The sequence below is a fragment of the Macaca mulatta genome, chromosome 3 (assembly GCF_049350105.2).
Source record: "Macaca mulatta isolate MMU2019108-1 chromosome 3, T2T-MMU8v2.0, whole genome shotgun sequence".
Lineage (NCBI taxonomy): Eukaryota > Metazoa > Chordata > Mammalia > Primates > Cercopithecidae > Macaca > Macaca mulatta.
The window spans coordinates 101,240,014-101,257,134 of record NC_133408.1 but is presented as its reverse complement, the minus strand read 5'-3'; the positions used below and the strand labels follow the sequence as shown (position 1 = coordinate 101,257,134).

The following is a 17,121-nucleotide window of genomic DNA, read 5'->3' as shown; positions in this document are numbered from 1 at the left end:
GGAAGTGCAGGAATTCTCACGAGGGCTCTAGACGGCCTGCAAATTCCAAGTTTTTGTAGGGTTTTTCTCCTCCAGCCCATCCTTTGTAAAACACCCTTTGGGGAGGAAGGAAGTCATATGTCTGTGTTTGTTTTCAGTGTCGTAAATTTTCTGCTCTACTGTTGGTCTAAATAAAATGCCTCCAAAAATGTGTGAAAGTAAAGGAAAGCAATAAAGAGGTCTGGGAGGAGAGCCACTTTGAACTCTATCATTTGCTGGTTTCCTCTTTTGAGAGCAGATATGTACCTTGGTCAGAAACAACTTGGATATTGAAAGGCTTCAGGGTAGCTTCCACAAGTTCACCTGGGAAGTACCTGTTGAGCCCAGAGAAGAAAATGACTTTTTTTTTCTGGATTATGTGGCATGGAATTAGAACTATGGATCCATTACAGCCATGGTGGCTATGAAATCAAAGCTGAGTCTGAAGGGAATGAGATATGCAACCCAGAGATGGGGAAGAAGGAGGGAAGAGCCACAGGAAGGGATGGATGTTGACAGGAAGAATGGGGGAAGGGATGCAAGGGTTTACTAAAAACACTCCATTTGAAGGGTGGAATATATTAGAACTCTGCGTGACAATCCAAAAAGAAGGAAGAGGAGTGGAATGAGGGCCCCATCCTCATAACAACTTTATACTGGAGCTAATCAAATGTGAATCTCTTAGCTCTTGGTTCACTGATGTGAGGAAAGACTGACTGAAGACAGTTTTGGCTTTTGAAGGGAGTTTTGTGTATATATATGTCAACATCCAGCTGGAGGTGAAAAGGTTAGCACTTGACCCAGGAAGTATCCATGTTTGTTTCAAAAATAAATCTGCTTCATAAATTTCTTCATCAGTCTTTTTTTTTCCATTATGAGCTTTGATTATAATAAAGGAGCTGTTACTAACTTTTATTCAAGAAAAGGCCCATCTCTTTGAAAATATTTACCACCCTTCTCCCTTTCCCCTCATGAAATATGCCAACTTCGTAGGAATTAACAAATTGTAGCCCAGCCAAATACATGGATGCTTAAGCATACCTGAAACTTGAGTATATTTATTTATTACAGACATCCTAAGACCCGTAAACTCTGCTCTGGATCATATCTCTCCAGGATCTCAGAGCTGTTCATGATTGTACAGGAAATGGGGAATATCATAGGCTCACAAAGGATAACTGATAGAACTCAGTGTGGTACTTCGGGGACATCAAACATTGTGCGACATGCAAAAGACTATTCACGAATCACACAAAATATACATTCATTGTGCCATCCATCACATTAACAATTGACCTGAAAATACATTATATCCAACTAAGATAACTGTGGAAGGAAGAAGCTGGTTTGAATAATACTTTTAGGTTCTGAATAACCCAGCACAAATTTTAAACAGAGGGTGGCCCAAGAAGAAAGGAGTGGGGATTGGGAAAGACTTAGCACAGGAAGCTGGATTTCTGAACTTTGTGCTCTGCAGGGCTTCTTAACTGTAAGAACAAATCGAGGCTACCCTCTGAGGCATCTGATTGGATTTAAATGAGGAAATTTGTTCTTTCACTTATAAAATTGTGCCAGTTTTGAGAGTTTGCCCACCCTGTTTTAGTAACCTAAACATTTCTAGAAAATCTGTATAAAGATAAATCTCTTAGGACAAAGTATTCACAACCAGCAAACTCACACACATGAAAATGACTTAAATTAAGGGATGAATTAATTGTGTAAACACACAGTGTATCTCTTCTTCGTGAGCTCCTGGACTCTCCTTTCACTATATCCTACTTTCAAGGACAAGGGAGGAGAGAGCTGTACATATAGTTAGATAAAAGATGAGAAGATTCCTTCTGGCATGTTTCTGTTGGTAAAGGGAACTATTTTCCAAAAAGTCATCTGAAAGGAACAGTAGGTTCTGTGAATTCTCCTAAAATCAGGAGGGATGTTAAGGCCCACCAGAAAATGTGTGCTGGCACCCAATCTGGATTAAGGTGTTAACCCGGCACCAAGTCTCTGGTCCAGAATTATCTGCAAACATATTATCCTGGCCAGGAGCTCCCCAGATAGGATCAGAAAAGAAGAGACTGTAAATGGAAAGAAAGATAAGCTAAGCATGTGCTTTGGGTAAGAAGTCCCAGCCCAAGGAGATGCCTGGGCTGTGGTCTGGGACTGGAGCCGCCTTAGTGGGAGGTAGTCAGAGTGTCTGAGGTAGAAGACCCCGGGGAAGGAACGCAGGGCGAAGAGCTGGACTTCTCTGAGGATTCCTCAGCCTTCTCGTCGTTTCCTGGCGGGGTGGCTGGAGAGATGGGCAAGAGACCCTCCTTCTCACGTTTCTTTTGCTTCATTCGGCGGTTCTGGAACCAGATCTTCACTTGGGTCTCGTTAAGCTGCAGGGATGCAGCGATCTCCACCCTGCGGGCACGCGTCAGGTACTTGTTGAAGTGGAACTCCTTCTCCAGCTCCGTGAGCTGCTTGGTAGTGAAGTTGGTGCGCACCGCGTTGGGTTGACCCAGGTAGCCATACTCTCCAACTTTCCCTGGGGCAAAGTGGGAAGCCATGAGATGGAAAGGTAAAAATTTTTAAACCGACTTGAGATTACCTACACACTTCATGGCAACACTCAGGTAAAGAAAAGATCAAGAACTCAACACAAATCGGGCTGTGGAGGGTGAGTGATGAGGTGTAAAGTGTTAACCTGAAGTCAACCATTAGCGTGGTCAGATCGGTGATTAATGGAGCCTTAAGATATTAACAGAACACTACCGTCACAATAACCACCCCCACACACTTCCTACTTCCCAAATGTATAAAATCCTTGAGAACACGCCAATCCCTGAGGCTTCTTTGCCCCAACACCTCTGGGTACCCTCTCCATGCACTACAACACTAGTCTTAAAGCCTTTAAAAAAAAAAAGATAATTATTAATTTTCCTTGGAAATTAAGCATACCAGCTCCTTCCAGATTAATCAAGGAGCATCCACCAACCCCCAGGACTGACCTGTTTTGGGAGGGTTTCTTTTGACTTTCATCCAGTCAAAAGTCTGCGCTGGAGAAGATGTCTCCGATGCAGGAGAGCGACAGGCTTCTTGGTGGCTGGCGTGGAGAGGGGACAAGGAGTTATTATACGTAGCCAGGGCCAGGCTCTGGTGCTCTTGTCCATATGAGTGGTGAATGTACTGAGGCGAGCCCACCGCGCCCCCGGCATAACCCTGGTGGTGGTGGTGATGCTGTACCATGGGAGATGAGAGATTTCCAGAGTAAACAGCGGGAGCGCACTGGGGGTACCCACCACTTACGTCTGCTTCCTGATTTAACGCGTAGGGGCTGTAAGGCGCACTGAAGTTCTGTGAGCCATAGCTTGGACCACAACTCGAGTGGGAGTAGGACACCCCCAGGTTCCCGGAAGTCTGGTAGGTAGCCGGCGGGGGGTGGTGATGGTGGTGGTGGTGGTGGTGGTGAGGCGAACCGATCTGCACCCCCCTGCCCACTAGGAAGCGGTCGTCGCCGCCGCAGCTGTTGGTACTGACCGCGCACGACTGGAAAGTTGTAATCCCATGGTCCGAGGGGTAGGCTCGGGCTGAGCAGGTCCCCGAGTCGCCACTGCTAAGGATGGGGTATTCCAGGAAGGAGTTCATTCTTGCATTGTCCATCTGTCACTGAGTGACCTGGTCCTGCGAAGCCCTGGGTGACCGTGCCAACTTTCTCACTTCCTCCATGGGGCCTGAGAAGAAAAATGATATGAATGTACAGTGCGCAAGAGGGGGGGGCGGGAGGGCGGAGGACGCTAGGGGAGGGGCACGTGACGGTGTCAGCCAATGGCTGAGCCTCCTGCAAAAGTTTGCCGGCTTCCGCGGTGATGGATCACCGTTTCAGTGGCATTTAAATCCCCGGCGCTCCGCCGTCTAGGTGACGCGCAGTCGCCCCCCCAGGCAGCCCAGGCGGCGGCAGCTGCTGCGGCGACTGCAACGGCCGATTTGGAGTGCTGGAGCGAAGAAGAGCAAAGGCTGCCTTCTGCGCGCGCCCGACTCCGCTGCCCGCCCCGCCAGGCCTCCGGGAGGTGGGGGCTGAGAGGCGTCCCCCGCTCCCGCCCCCTCCCCACTGTGCACTGAAAGATGAACTGGCGAGAGGTGAGAAGGGAAGAGGGCTCCCGGCTCTCTCGGGGCGCGAGTTAGTGGGCCGGAGTTCGCCGGGTGGCCGCAGGTTCGCGGGCCCAGCCCGGAGCGCGCCCAACCGGAAGGCGGGGAATCCGGCTGACACCGAGCCCCGGGTTCCCAGGCCGCCTTCTCTGCTCTGAGGCTGGGCTGGGAGACCATGGGGCTGTGAGGAGCGCACAGAACCGTGGCAGGGGGCGAGGCTGGGCCACCGGCTCTCCAAGCGCGGAATGGAGAGGGAAGAGCGCAGAGGGCTGGGTGGGAGGAACTCGGGTGGGGGTGAAGGAGACGAGGGCAAGAAAAGAAACTTCCCTTCTTCCAGGAGAGTCTCCGAAACCCTCTCCCCACAGCCCCCGCTCTTCATTAGCATGGCAATGAGGAGTTTCTGTAATTCGACCGGGGAAGGGGGGGTGCGGAAGAGCCCTGGAAACAGGGATTGCCGGAAAAGGCCGGGGGCGACCGGGCTCTTCTTCCCCACCCTCCCTCTCTCCTCGCTCTCCGCCGTTTCTTTCCCACTCAGTTTTGCAGCGGGAGCCCTCCGGGATGCGGAGCTACTCGACCGCCGGATTTTTAGGGGTAGGAGGCGGGGGAGAGAGATGACGCTGGCGGACGTGGCCAGCGTGGGGGCCGGGCCGTGCGCTGCAGGCCATCTGCCGGCGCCCGAGACCCAGGAGCCTCCGCTCCCGCGTGGGCCTCGCAGGGCCGGTCCACAGCTCCAACAAAGTAGCTGAACTCCCTTCGTTGCGTTCCTCTTTTTCTGGAGAGGAATGTTAGAAGAGAGAGAGAGCTTCCTTTTGTAACCTTCCTCATTCTGCTGCGCGTCTAGAGTGGGTGCGGGGACTGGCAGGTGGGAGGAGCGGTGGACAGATGGCTGATGGTGGACAGAACACTTTACCCCAACGACACCTCCTCCCCTTTCCAACTGGCTGGGTAGTTGCTTATGAGAACCTTCAAGTCTTTCCTTAGAGAGACACGTGAAAATCTGAGCGTCATCCCAGGCCAAGGGTCCTGTTCCCCATCACCCTCCTTCTACCCTGACGCTGCTGAGGTCGTTAATTGTTGTTTACTATTAGGTTTCACGTCAACCCTGGGCTTGTAGAGAGGAAAAAGCCAAACGGAGACCAATAATTGATGCAGTCTTGGGTAGGAGAAATCGAGAGCTCGTCCAGGAAGCTTTGCAGCCAATGCTGTATAAATTTTACTCCAACCATGTGTACAATGTTGGAATCAGATGGAATTTATAGTGAGGAATGTATGTGGGTTTGGGGTTTCCACTCACCTTCAGCCTTTCCTCCCCTGTTAGAACAAGGAAGGTTTTTTTTTCAAGGCAGGCACATTTCAAATATGTTAGTCACCCTTTCAGTCTTCTGTATTCTGTTCTCCACCTACTGAAGCTCCCCCAAACCTGTCCCCTCAAGAGGGAAAACCCATGCTGACTCTGGACTCCCTCAGTAACAATGAAACATTCTCCCCAAACATTTCCTTTCAGGTTGGTATTTCTCTGTGACTTTGATCCATTCCAAGCATGGTTAAGAGGGAGCAGGGGCAGGAAAGAGCCGCTTCCTGGGGTTGGGCAGCCACCCCTGCCCCAGTTTCGGATCCTGGGAATCATCCTTCTGGAGAAGGGGAAAGGCAAGGCGGTCCTCCTGGAGGTGGCTTCCTTGGGAGCGCCAGCTTCCAGCGGCAGGGAGAGAAAGAGCTCCTGTGGGGGAGTGGGCAGGATGTGAGGAGGTCGGTGCTGGCTATGAGAGCAATCCTTCCTCCAAGCCTGAGCAAGTCAGTACATTTTCCCCCGCTGCCTCATTCCTGTACCTTGGTTGCCCTCCTCAGCCTGGGTTTGCAGGACCCCCTCGGCTGCAGGGCGCCTGCCACAAAGCCGACCCCGGCAGGAGCCACTCTCCCTTTGCTAGTTCGCTGCTTCGGCGCTGCTCTCCCTCAGCCTCTCTTCTCTCCTGGCCTCTTTTCGGGGGTATCCTGGGTGGAGTGTTTTTCTTGGGATCACGAGCTTACTCTCGCACACAGGCCCGCAGACACACAGGCCCGCGGCCGCCCTCCTCCGTTTACTGTTCCCGGCTCCCCGCAGGCCGGGCGCTCGCAGCCGGGCTGGCTATGCCTCGGCTGGCAGCCCAGAGCGCCGCTCTCCGGGAACGGCACACAAAGGCAGCCTCCCCTGGCCTCGAGCCCTTAGGATTCTGTAGCTCGGTTCTTTCCCCACACCCCTCCCCCAAGAAATTCTGGGGGCTGTTCCACCGAGTAGGAGATCCTTGGCCCTCTAGGCAAGTAGGTCAGCGCCCCAAGACTCTTTCAACGCCTTGGGAGACTGGGTGAAAGGCGAGCTTGGTTACGCTTAAAATGATCGCCTACAAGCGGTTCTCTTGGCTCAAAACGCCTCTTTCAGGGCTCTTATACTAGAAAGGAAAGGAATGAGGAGGAGACAAAACGCCGCCGAGGCCCTGAACTGTTCATGGCATACGCGGCTCAGCCAAGCTGTTGTTTTAAAAGAGCAATAAAAATGAATTATGACTAAACGCCTTCTAACTTAATGCTTTCAGACGGGGATCCCCGGCAAATACGTAAGAGGATTTTTATTTGTGCATGTGTTCCTGCAATTGATCTCTTTGATGACATTTTCATTCATAGAAAGCGTTTGATTTATGAGCGTAGGACGAATCGCATCCAGGAGCTGCGCAGCCCTGGCCGCGACTGGGACGCCCTGCTCCTCGATGAGCTTGGGGCCAGAAACCAGCCATAGTCCCCACACTCCGCCGCGGCAGCTGGGATTTAGCAGAGGAAGGGGCGAGGGAAGGTAGGGAGCAAACCTATGAAGAAACATCGCGTTGTCATTGGAACTTCCAAGCCTTTGCTGTTAAGAGCCAGGTTCTTAAATCAACCCGTCCCACACACATGTTGCTTACATGCTGCGTTTTCTCACGGTAAGTAAGTAGGCATCAGAAGAGAGCTCAGAAAGGGAAAAATAAACGTGGAGAGACCTAACAAGGGAGGGGGAAAAAAGCAACAACCCAGTGACACACCCTAGATCACATTTTATTGATATTTCATTTAAAGTGCTTTTCTCTCTCTCTAGAACCTGGGTTAATTTATAACCTAGGGTGTAGAAACACACCATTTTAAATCTCAACTTGCTAACCTGACTTTGAAGCATTAATGATCCATTATTAGCAATGTAAACAGATTTAAGAATGAAATATTGATTTTTCTGACCCTGAAAAAAAAAAAAAAGAATCCTAGAGTGACTGAACCAGAGGATTGGAAAGAACATTTTCTGGGGTGCATTTTCCAGATAGTAATCACTGTTTTGTTTTATTTTTGTTTTTCTCTGTCTTTTAGGTCTGTTTTGCCTGAACCCATCAAGAGCTGGGAGATTAATCAACCACACTGAAAATGTGGAGAGATTTATGGGGGAGAGGGTTGAAATGTGGATGTTTGAAACAAAAGTGTATAAATAAATGAATTGTTGATAACTTAGTTATTGACCTGGAGACTGGTAGCTTATTAAAGAAACTCCATGTTACTCATTCCTGGAGTTGGAGGTTTCTGTAGGCACTTTATTTCTCCACTTTCAAGAGCTTGGGCTTGGCCCAAATCTTAGACTGCCCAATTCTGTCTCTATTACCAATTTAAATCTATGGCTTGAACCTGTGCACTGAAAATCAAATCTATTCCCTTTAAAAAGAAGGAGGAGAAGAAGCAAAAAAGCAAAAACAAACAAACAAACAACAACAACAACAAAAACTTATTAGAAGCCCTAGTCATTTTTTGGCTTTCTGTTTTGTTGCTGTCCATTGAAGACTTTGAACATGCCGCCTTAATAAATGTATTAAAATTGAAAAAGAGGATAAATTGTGACTAGAATTTTATTTACCAAGTTAGACTAAAAGAAGAAAAAGAAACTGTTATGAGCCTTGAAAAAGGGGAGAAAAATAAGAAAGCTATTTATAGGAAAGGAGAATTTATTCTACAAAAAATATGCATGACAATGCATCCTAATGTAATACAAAAATAAAAAGAAAGTGAAGATACAATTAGATGATCACTTTCTTGCAGGTCTCATATTGCTCTCAGGAAATCACATAAAGGGTGGTTGAGTTAGGTTTAAAACAACTAAAACTCCAAAATAATCTGTAAAAGATGGCTCTGTTTGGAACTGGGTCAGGAAATCACTAAACAGAAAATCCTCAACATTTAAAGGAGGGAAGGGTAGGTCAAGAAGAAAATAAAAATAAACTCCAGAATAAAAGAAGGCAAAACCACCTGGTCAAAGGGGTTTTTGTTTTGTGATGCTTTGTTTTGCTTTAATGTTTTTAGTAATTCAGATGCTGCAAGTCGATTGTGGTGAGTGTGTCTGTAAAAAAGTCAAAGCTGTCAGCTGAAATATCTACGGGACTGTCGAGGGAACCTGGCAAACTGGGTGAAACTGTGTCTGAAAGCTGCAGGCAGGAATCTGTGGAGAAAACGTTAAAGTCCTGCAAAGAGGGGACCTCGAGGGCCTCAGGACTGTCATTGTTTAGGCCAGCTCCACAGTTCTGGCCCATTGTTGACAAGCAGTTAGGAACAGTGGGTGACTGGTGCTGAAAATGTTTCAGATTTTTCTCATTGCTGGTTAAAGGCGAGACTGGGAAACTTTGGGAGTCGCCATTGTGTCCATTGGGAGCCTGCTGCTGAGAGAGGGCATTTTGCTGAAAAGTGTAGCCTTCCCTCTCCAGAAGGGCCCCAGAGACGCTAAGGGCTTGCTCAAAGAGCGTCTTCTCTTCCTCGTCCTCCTCTACTTTCTCGGAGTCCTCAAGGCTTTTACATTTCCCTTCGCTATTTTGGTTTTCCTTGCACTGGGTCTGCCTCTTGTGCTTCATCCTCCGGTTCTGAAACCACACTTTCACTTGTCTCTCAGTCAAATCCAGTAGCGCTGCAATCTCCACCCTTCGGGGTCTGCAAAGGTACTTGTTGAAATGAAATTCTTTTTCCAGCTCTAGAAGCTGTGTGTTGGTGTAAGCAGTTCTCAGGCGCCGCGATCCCCCGCCGCTGCCATCGGCGATTTCCAGGGATTCTGCGGAAAGGGAAACCAACAAGAGACACACGCACAGTTGGAGGTGGAGGGGTCCGAGCGGGGTTATTCCACTGGAGAATAAATACAGCAGAAAAGATCAACTGCAACAAAATGGCCGCCCCTGGATGCAGTAGAGCTATTGTGCTGCCTTTCCTGGGAGCCCAGCCTGGGGAGACCCGGTCTCCTCCTCGTCTACTGAATTCATGCCTATGACTCCCCTCAACCTCTTCATCCGGGAGCAAACTTTATATTAGTCACAACACAATTTATAATTAATGCATCAGCTGCTTAGCTGAGCAAGAGCGATCTATCACTCTTCATTACTGTCAAAAAGCCAAACTCTAGGACAACTAGACAGGAGGAGGTCAGTTCCAACTCAAATAAATCATCCCACATTACACAAGTTCGGGAAAGTTTCCCCCCACTTCCTAAAAATATATGTGTCTCATTGTAGAGCACAGGATCCCCTTTCCTCTCCATCAAACCCACTCCTGAGCCCACAGGGGCAAGGACAAGGCAACCAAGCATCTCTCCCTCTCCTCCTTCTCTCCCAGCCCACTCTCCCCTCCCCCAACAGCCACTCTCGGGGCAGCCCGGAGAAGGAAGAGGGTCCCGGAGACCTGGGGCCAAGTCTTTGGACTGACCTTTGTGGCTGAGGCAAGCAGGGCCGGTGGCTGCGGCGGCGGCGGCGGCGGCCGGCGGAAGTGCGGTTTTCTTGGCCGCCTTCTTCTCCTTCATCCAGGGGTACTCAGGCGGCTGCAGGGCGCCGGCGGGCACCGGGCTGCCGCGGCTGCCCGCGGGGCTCGGCTTGGGGCGGCCGCCAGCGCCGTGGCGAGGGTGATTGCCGGGGTTCAGGCTGGGAATGGTCTGCTCAAAAGGAGGAGGAATCAGTGTCGAGTGTGAAAGCGTCGAGGTCTTGATTGATGAACTTTGAAATGTATCAGCGACAGGGGGAAAAGATGTCAGGCACTCAGCGAGCGACGGCTGGCTATTGATAAAACCAATCTCTCGCTCAAATTCGTAATTCATGGCCTTCTCCTTGGAGCCCCCTCAGAGAAAAAGTTCCCTCTTTTGGAGGGGCTTTGGGGGGGCAAGGCCCAGGAAAAAGGCGAGCGCAGAGGAAAAAAAAAATCTATCATAGAATATCGCTGCTAGGGTGTTTTTTTTCTAATTCACTGATTACAGCCGTATGGGGACCGCGCTACTATTAAACTATTGAATTCATGGAGACAAGGTTGAAATTGGACCGAATTGGCTGTCACATGATTGCTTCTGCCCAATGACAATTTGGGCTTTAATCAAAAGAAGCCACTGTCTGTTTGATTGATCCAAAAAAGTCGGGAAGGAACGCCTCATTGGGGGCCAGCGAGGCTTTATTTACACTTTTTTCAGGGCAAAAATACATATATGTTGGTGTGGGTGGGGATGTCCCGGAGTACGTGGGGGCGAGGGTGCCTGAGCGCCTCCTGATCTGCAAGGATCTGGTGTGTGCGCCTGGGAGTGTGTGTGTGTGAATGTGTGCGAGTGTAAGCCCTGCTGTCGGTCCCGCCGGTGGCTGCCCTCTGCCTCCCCCGCACACTCCGCGCATTGTTTGGGACTGTCGGGAAGACGCCTCGCACCTCACAAATCATTTAAGCACCTCAGTCTGACGCCTGCAGTCATTAACAAAGTAATCCATTAATCTTCAAAGTTTTGACACCCGAGGGCCCTGCATCCCAGCCACATAAGTTCTGTTAAAGCAGGAGAAAGGAGCAGAGGGAGAGAGGAGATGCGAGAGGGAGAATAAAGAGAGAGGGAAGAAGAGAGAGATGGAGAGATGGAGAAAGAGAAGACAGAAAAGAGAGAAGAAAAGAAAGATTTTGGTTGGGAGGGGGTCCTCCTTTTCGTTCCCTTTTCCTCCTTCACTTTTCCTGAAACCAGTTCCTGGATCTCAAAACTGATCTCTCTCGGTCTGTTTTGCTTCCTGCCTGTCTTTTTCCCTCTTTTTCCTCTTCTCCCCCTTTCTCCCTCCCTCTCTCTTATGTCCGCCTCCCCTTCTTCCCGCAGCCTCTCGCCCCCCTCCCAGTGTCCAGCCCAGAGTCTGTGCCCTCGGCCCATTGTTAGCAGGCTATTCCACGGCAGCTTTGCATCTGGCTCCGGCGGGAAGCGGAAAACGGGAGGCGGCTCTCAAAGCTTCCCGACCTTCCTGCGCCATCAACTTCTCAGGAGTGGCTGGAGAAAGATGCATGTGCCAAGCGAGACAACAACCCCAGGTCCATGTGTCCAAATCCCCGTAGCCAGGGCGGCGGCCAGCCAAAGAAATGCCGCCCCGAGCAGGCGCGTGCGGCTCCTGGCATTCTGGGTTTCATACCCATAGGGCTCGGGTGCGGTGAGTATTTCCGATTTCCAGAAAGTCTGTTGGAAGTTACCAGCAAGGAAAGAGAAGATGCTTGTTCCTCTCTCTCCCTCCCTGTCTCTTTTTTTCTACCCTTCTTCTTGTCCTTGGCGCTCTGGCTGGGGGCTGGTTGGTTTAGATACAGCGAGTGCTCCCTGGCAGCCTGAACTGCCTCCCACACCTTCCTGATCCTTGGGCACCGGGGATGTTTGCTTCCGGGTTCTGTTGTGGGAAACAGCACTGCGGGGGAGAGGAGGCGACCCAAGGAGGAATTATAAAGATTCTCGTTCTCCTTCATTCTCTTTTTCCAATTCGGAGACTTGAGACTGAGCGCATCTTGGACGGTGCTAGAGGGTTCAAAAGATAACACCTTTAGGTACCAAAAAATAATTTTTTAAAAATCCACCAAGCCAGAAAGAGGTAAGGAGGCTGAGAGGTAGATCTGGAGGTACCTCTTTTCCCCCCCAAACCCTGAGGATGGTGATTCGCTTTTGCTTCCTTTGAAATAGACGAAGTGATCAGAGTCCCCCAGGCCGGCAGGCATCAATGGCAGGAAAATAAATCATTCTGATGGCCAGGGAGAGAGAGGTTGGAGGGGGAGAAAAATCTACGTAGAAAACAAGAAAGGCCAACCAAGGAGCAAAGGCAGGACCCCATCTCTGAGGCCGGCATCAAAGAGGGTTTGGGGTGGAAATCAGATATAAGTGGCCTATATCATTGACCACTGAGCACTGCCTTGCAGATGGAGATGCTATTTCGGAAAATGTGAGGTTTTTTAGTTTTCTTGCTTTTATTCCAAACAAAGCTCCGAAGGAAGTCTGGGCGCGATCAATCTTGCTCACCAAAAGCCTTGACAGCTTCTAGCCCTTAAGAACACATTTCAGCTTCCAGCTCCTTCCAAGATAAAATGTGACCAAGCAAAGAGGAGAGCAGGAAATGCAAGTAAATAAGGAAAACTAGCCTTTAAAAATATATATTTTGGCAGTGAAAAGGATTAGGGCTCCTTTTAGGAAGGGTGCTTTGCGGACTCTGGGATGGCGGCTTTTGGCATTTGTTTTTACCAGAAAATAGTATAGGCTTAAGGGAAGGGGGGTGCAGAGAGGGAGCAGCGCTGCCCCCATATCTCTGAGGCTTTGTCAGGGGCTGCGTGGGTGAGAGCTTTCTGCCGCCTCAGCCGCCTTAATTCAAATACCATCTGGAAGAAAACCCTTTTCTTTGACCACTCAACACTGAAATCTTCCCCAAGTCTATTACTTTAACTCATGGGATATTTTAATAAGGATTTCTTTTTAATATCTAGGAAACTGGGGGGTGAAGTCAATACTTTTTTCTTTGAAAGCCAAAATGAATGTCTTGACTGGTAAGATATGGGAAATCACATTAGAATCTTATTTTAAAATCTTAGCCCTGGGGGAAGGAGGAAGCCTCCAAACCATCCCTCCCTCAGCTAAAGAGTAGATTTCAGAAGTGGGTTCAAATAGTGATATTCCTGAAAGATCTTCATCCTTAGATGAAGATCTTTATTTTTCTAGGTAATTTTACTAGCTGTTCCTTATTTTTCCAGGTAATTTTACACGTGTCTCTAAACTGATTACTTAAAAGAAGACTCCTGTATCTGCTCAGCGTGACCAAAAGGTGGAAGCCCTAGTCCTCACAAAGCCTGGTTTTGCAGCCTCTGCATTTCTGAGGTGCGCCATATTTTGGCACAGAGGTTGAGGTGCGGAGAGCAAATCTATTTCTCCCATAGCCCAAACTCTTTAAAAAGGATATATATAATATTTTATATATATATATATATATATATATATATATATTTCAACAGCCTTAGGACAGATATGGGGAAAGCACCTCTGGGTGTGAGAGGAACACTGAGCTCTCCGCAGCAGCCTGGCTTGGCATCCTCCGAGCCTTTTCCTTAAACTGAGGAGTTTCTCTAAAAGCAGCTCGTTGGTACCCAGCAGTACCCAGAAATGGCTCCAGTGCCTGCTTCTAAGAATAATCTGAGGGAGCTTCACAGGGGGAAGATAACGGCCATGATGATGGATATTTTGGATTGCAAACAAAATGGCGACATTTTCCTCTTCTGCCTCTGAAAGATACAATCCAGGGAGAATAGGGATTTATTTCTCACATCCGATGCTCTTGATCCCCAGACGAAAGCGGTTCCTCACTTCCAGCTCTGAAGCGGGTGATGATGGGATGCAGGTCTGAGGTTTGCATTTTCTGAATTTGGTTCCTTTCTCGAGGAATCCTTAAATCTGAAGATGAAAATATTTCCCTTTACTGTGCCTTCTTTTGCCTCTACCAGCCAGTCAGTAAGCAGCCCTATCTTAAATCCAGGAGTGGAAATGTAATATTTAGCTCCTGTAACATCAAATCAAAAAAGTACTTATAAAATTGCATTTTTATTACAAAGATACGGATCTCCTTGCTCTCTCCCCCTCCCCCTGGGGCCATAAAAAGAAAGCTGGGAGGGATGGAGAGGAAATAAATTCAGAGAATGCCAAATACTACATTCAGAAGGAAGCTGATGCTGGGATTCAGGCAGTCCAGGGAAGGACTGGCTCAGGTGACTCTCCCCAGCTCGGTCCTCCGTTTGCTGGAGACCCGGGTGAGCCTCAGTCCCTTTCAAACTGTTTTGCTCCGCGTGCAGATTTTAGGAACCATTCTTTCCTTCTGACACTGTAATAGACTGCAAAGCATCCCAGAGGAGACCAGGAGTCCGATTGCTCCCGGAAAGTGCTCGGCATCCTCTGCGCGGCTGGCTAATCCCGAGGTTTAGACGTTAGTTGGTCCGATTTGACCCGAGCAAGAGCGTGGAGCAGAAGACCGCCCTGCGTTATCCCCCGGCTCGGCCGCGGGGCACCTGTGCGCTCCCGCTGCGCCTTGGGCCGGGCTGCCTTTGTTTCTTTAGAGCACAGCACTCGGCAGCCCCTGCGCCCTCGGCCTACCTCCGCAGCAGCTGGGAACCGGGCAGCCCAGCGGGCCGGCCGCACGGCGTTACCAGAGCTGCCGCAGCCGCCTGGAGCCCCAGCCGCCATCCTGAGAATTCGCCGAGCTTCCAGGCGAATAGCCTGGCCAGGCCCCATGCTGGAGCCGAAGGGCTGCTGAGCCCGGCCTGCTCTGCCGGCTCGCCTCGGCCTGAATTCCACGCAGACCCACGTCTTCGGCCAAGGAACCCCTTCTTAACACGTATATTATTCAGAATAAAAACTTTATTTCTTTTTGTTTCTCAGAATGTGAGCAGCAAGGAATGTAGAATTCTCAAAACAAATCTAGTATTTTTCGCGTTTACAGATTTTTTTTTTTCAGTTTTGCCGGATGTTACAAACCTAAATCACTGTTTTCAAAAGCTGGATCTTCTCTGGTTTTATTGCATCATTACCGTTTAAAGGAATTATACTTCCCTTTGAAATAAAAAAAAAAATTCTAAGTACGCCAATACACAATTGAACAAAAGGCCCAAGAACCCTCTGAACCATCAGGGTACAGAATTTCTTTAATATAAATACGAACGGATGGGGATAAATAATATTTAAAACTTAGATTATTCAATGCTTGCAAAAAAATATAAATAAATCTGACTGTTCACCAGCATACACACACGGAAAGACGTACACTTAGTCATCCTTGCACAGGGAGCCCCTGTTTCAAAGCGCCTTTGATTTTTTTTTTCTCATTCTTTATAAGAAGTGCAATTAAAAAAATTAAAATTAAAAAAAGTAATCGCTTCCCCTCGGGAGCCATAATGTACGAACAAATTCACATTGAAAACTCGACTAGAAAATTTGTTCATATACCCTGTTTCTGATCAAAGAGTGGAGAAGGTAAAGGGTGCAGGGCCAGTGGCCTATCGAGGAGCACGAAGAGATAAATATCGCTACTGATACAGCCATTCCAGCAACCAAGATTGCTACGTCACATAAACTATAAAAACGCCTTCCCAACGAGGGGGGAAACCGGGAAAGGAGTGCGGGGGCGGAGAAGAGAGAAAAGGAAGGAAGGAAGGAAAGGGCAGGAAGAACCTAAAAAAAAAAAAAAAAAAAAGCAACCAAAGAAAAAAGGTGGGTGGGGGGAGACTCTCCTGGCGCATAGCACCAGCCCACCATCACAGGTGGGTGAGCTTGGGTGCTTCCTGAATTCTTCCCTGAGAAGGATGGTGGGCAGTAAGGTCCGTGTAGGTGGGGTGCGGCTCCCCAGGCCCGGGCCCGTGGTGGTGGCCGCTGCCCAGCGGCCCGGCGCCCCCATAGTCCATGGCGCCCGAGGCAGCGTGGGGGAGGTGAGTTAGACCAAAGAGGGCTGGCCCAGAGTTGCTCATGGGCTCCACGTAGCTGCCCCCCACGAAGACGGGGCTTCCCTGTATGTGTGGGGTCCCATAGCTGCCGTTGCCCTGCAGGCCATGAGCGTGCGGGTCATAGTCGGGGGTGCCCCCTGCGCCCGCCCCTGCCGCCGTATAGCGCTTCTGTGGGGGTGGTGGGGGTGCACAGCTGGGCAGGGATGCAGGGTAGGAGGCGGGGGGCAGCCCGTAGGTACCCTGGGGGGGCTTGGAGAAGGGCGGCGGCGACTGGGGCTCGTACGGGACGCTGTTGACCAACGAATGCATAGAGTTCAGATAGCCACCGGCGCCGGGGGGCACGGGACTGCGACTTGGAGACTGGCCCCCCGATGAGGTTAGCATGCCCTTGCCCTTCTGATCCTTTTTGTACTTCATGCGGCGATTCTGGAACCAGATCTTGATCTGGCGCTCAGTGAGGTTCAGCAGATTGGCCATCTCCACCCGGCGCGGCCGGCACAGGTAGCGGTTGAAGTGGAATTCTTTTTCCAGCTCCACCAGCTGCGCACTCGTGTAGGCCGTGCGCGCGCGCTTGGACGAAGCCTGCCCCGGCGGGCTCTTGTCGCCAGCGCAGCTCTCGCCTGCGAGGACAGAGAGAGGAAGAGCGGCGTCAGGGGCTGCCGCGGCCCCGCCCAGCCCCTGACCCAGCCCGGCCCCTCCTTCCACCAGGCCCCAAAGGTTCCTGAATCTGTCAGGTCCCAGAGAGAAGAAGGAACTAGGTGCTCTTCTCTTCTCCTGGTGGGTAAAACAGCGGTACTCCCCATTCAGCCAAGGAGCAAATCACAGGTTTCTCAAGGGGGAAAGGACAGAGAAGTAGAACTCCCGGTTTGCCTTCCTGGTCTGGATTTTCTTTTTAGAGCTATTAACTTTCTGACTCATTTACTGGTCCCTTTGGCCTATCGGACAACAGCCTCTCTGTGGGCCAGTCTCAGCATCTCCATTCCCTTCACAGTAACTGAAATGTGGGAAACCTAATGTACACACTCATTCCCCTCCCACACTGTCCGACAATAATTAGGCAGTAGCTTCAACTGGCCACTTTTTTCTCTCTACCCAGAGGAGATGGGCAGACTGGAAACCTCAAACTTTGGGCAGAGAAGGCCCAAAGAAGAGATCCCATTGAAGGTATTTCTGGTGGGGAGGCCTAGGCCCTTCATGCCGTGTCCTATTCTTTAGGGTTCCCTATGTCAT

At 49.9% G+C, this 17,121-nt stretch overlaps 3 protein-coding genes and 2 long non-coding RNA genes across 17 annotated transcripts in view; 2 read left to right on the top strand and 3 right to left on the bottom strand.

The window, feature by feature from the left end:
- Window positions 1–1,060: 1,060 nt before the first annotated feature.
- On the bottom strand, window positions 1,061–4,052 carry HOXA1 (homeobox A1). 2 transcript variants are annotated; one of them, XM_028845940.2, is made up of 3 exons: window positions 3,307–3,776; window positions 3,009–3,103; window positions 1,061–2,545 (listed from the first exon to the last, which is right to left on the bottom strand). In XM_028845940.2, exons 1-2 carry the CDS (start codon window positions 3,658–3,660, stop codon window positions 3,044–3,046), a joined length of 414 nt encoding a protein of 137 aa, XP_028701773.1. In that variant the 5' UTR covers window positions 3,661–3,776; the 3' UTR covers window positions 1,061–2,545; window positions 3,009–3,043. The 2 variants fall into 2 exon arrangements, with proteins under 2 accessions (XP_028701773.1, XP_001093148.1); XM_001093148.4 differs by having other exon boundaries at window positions 3,009–4,052.
- LOC144340150 (uncharacterized) lies at window positions 3,916–7,697 on the top strand. The gene is made up of 2 exons (XR_013415897.1): window positions 3,916–4,137; window positions 7,510–7,697. It is a non-coding gene; the product is annotated as an uncharacterized LOC144340150 (long non-coding RNA).
- A 749-nt stretch (window positions 7,698–8,446) lies between these two features.
- Window positions 8,447–12,455, bottom strand: HOXA2 (homeobox A2). The gene is made up of 2 exons (XM_077998009.1): window positions 9,868–12,455; window positions 8,447–9,223 (listed from the first exon to the last, which is right to left on the bottom strand). Exons 1-2 carry the CDS (start codon window positions 10,250–10,252, stop codon window positions 8,484–8,486), a joined length of 1,125 nt encoding a protein of 374 aa, XP_077854135.1. The 5' UTR covers window positions 10,253–12,455; the 3' UTR covers window positions 8,447–8,483.
- Window positions 11,470–15,814, top strand: LOC144340152 (uncharacterized). The gene is made up of 2 exons (XR_013415900.1): window positions 11,470–11,591; window positions 13,162–15,814. It is a non-coding gene; the product is annotated as an uncharacterized LOC144340152 (long non-coding RNA).
- The window catches only part of HOXA3 (homeobox A3), a 48,029-nt gene continuing 45,705 nt past the window's right edge, over window positions 14,798–17,121 (bottom strand). For all 12 annotated transcript variants that reach the window (XM_077998001.1, XM_077998005.1, XM_077998006.1 and 9 more), the window contains one exon: window positions 14,798–16,511. In XM_077998001.1, coding sequence (XP_077854127.1) covers window positions 15,706–16,511 — 806 coding nt within the window. In that variant the 3' untranslated portion in view covers window positions 14,798–15,705. The remainder of the gene's footprint in view (window positions 16,512–17,121) is intronic.

Coding starts and splice junctions, on each gene's coding strand:
- HOXA1 (XM_001093148.4), bottom strand. CDS start 3,660: ATGGACAATGCAAGAATGAACTCCTTCCTGGAATACCCCATCCTTAGC. Junction 2,546..3,008: donor AAGAAACCCTCCCAAAACAG/GTCAGTCCTGGG, acceptor ACTTTGCCCCAG/GGAAAGTTGGAGAGTATGGC.
- HOXA2 (XM_077998009.1), bottom strand. CDS start 10,252: ATGAATTACGAATTTGAGCGAGAGATTGGTTTTATCAATAGCCAGCCG. Junction 9,224..9,867: donor TGCTTGCCTCAGCCACAAAG/GTCAGTCCAAAG, acceptor CCCTTTCCGCAG/AATCCCTGGAAATCGCCGAT.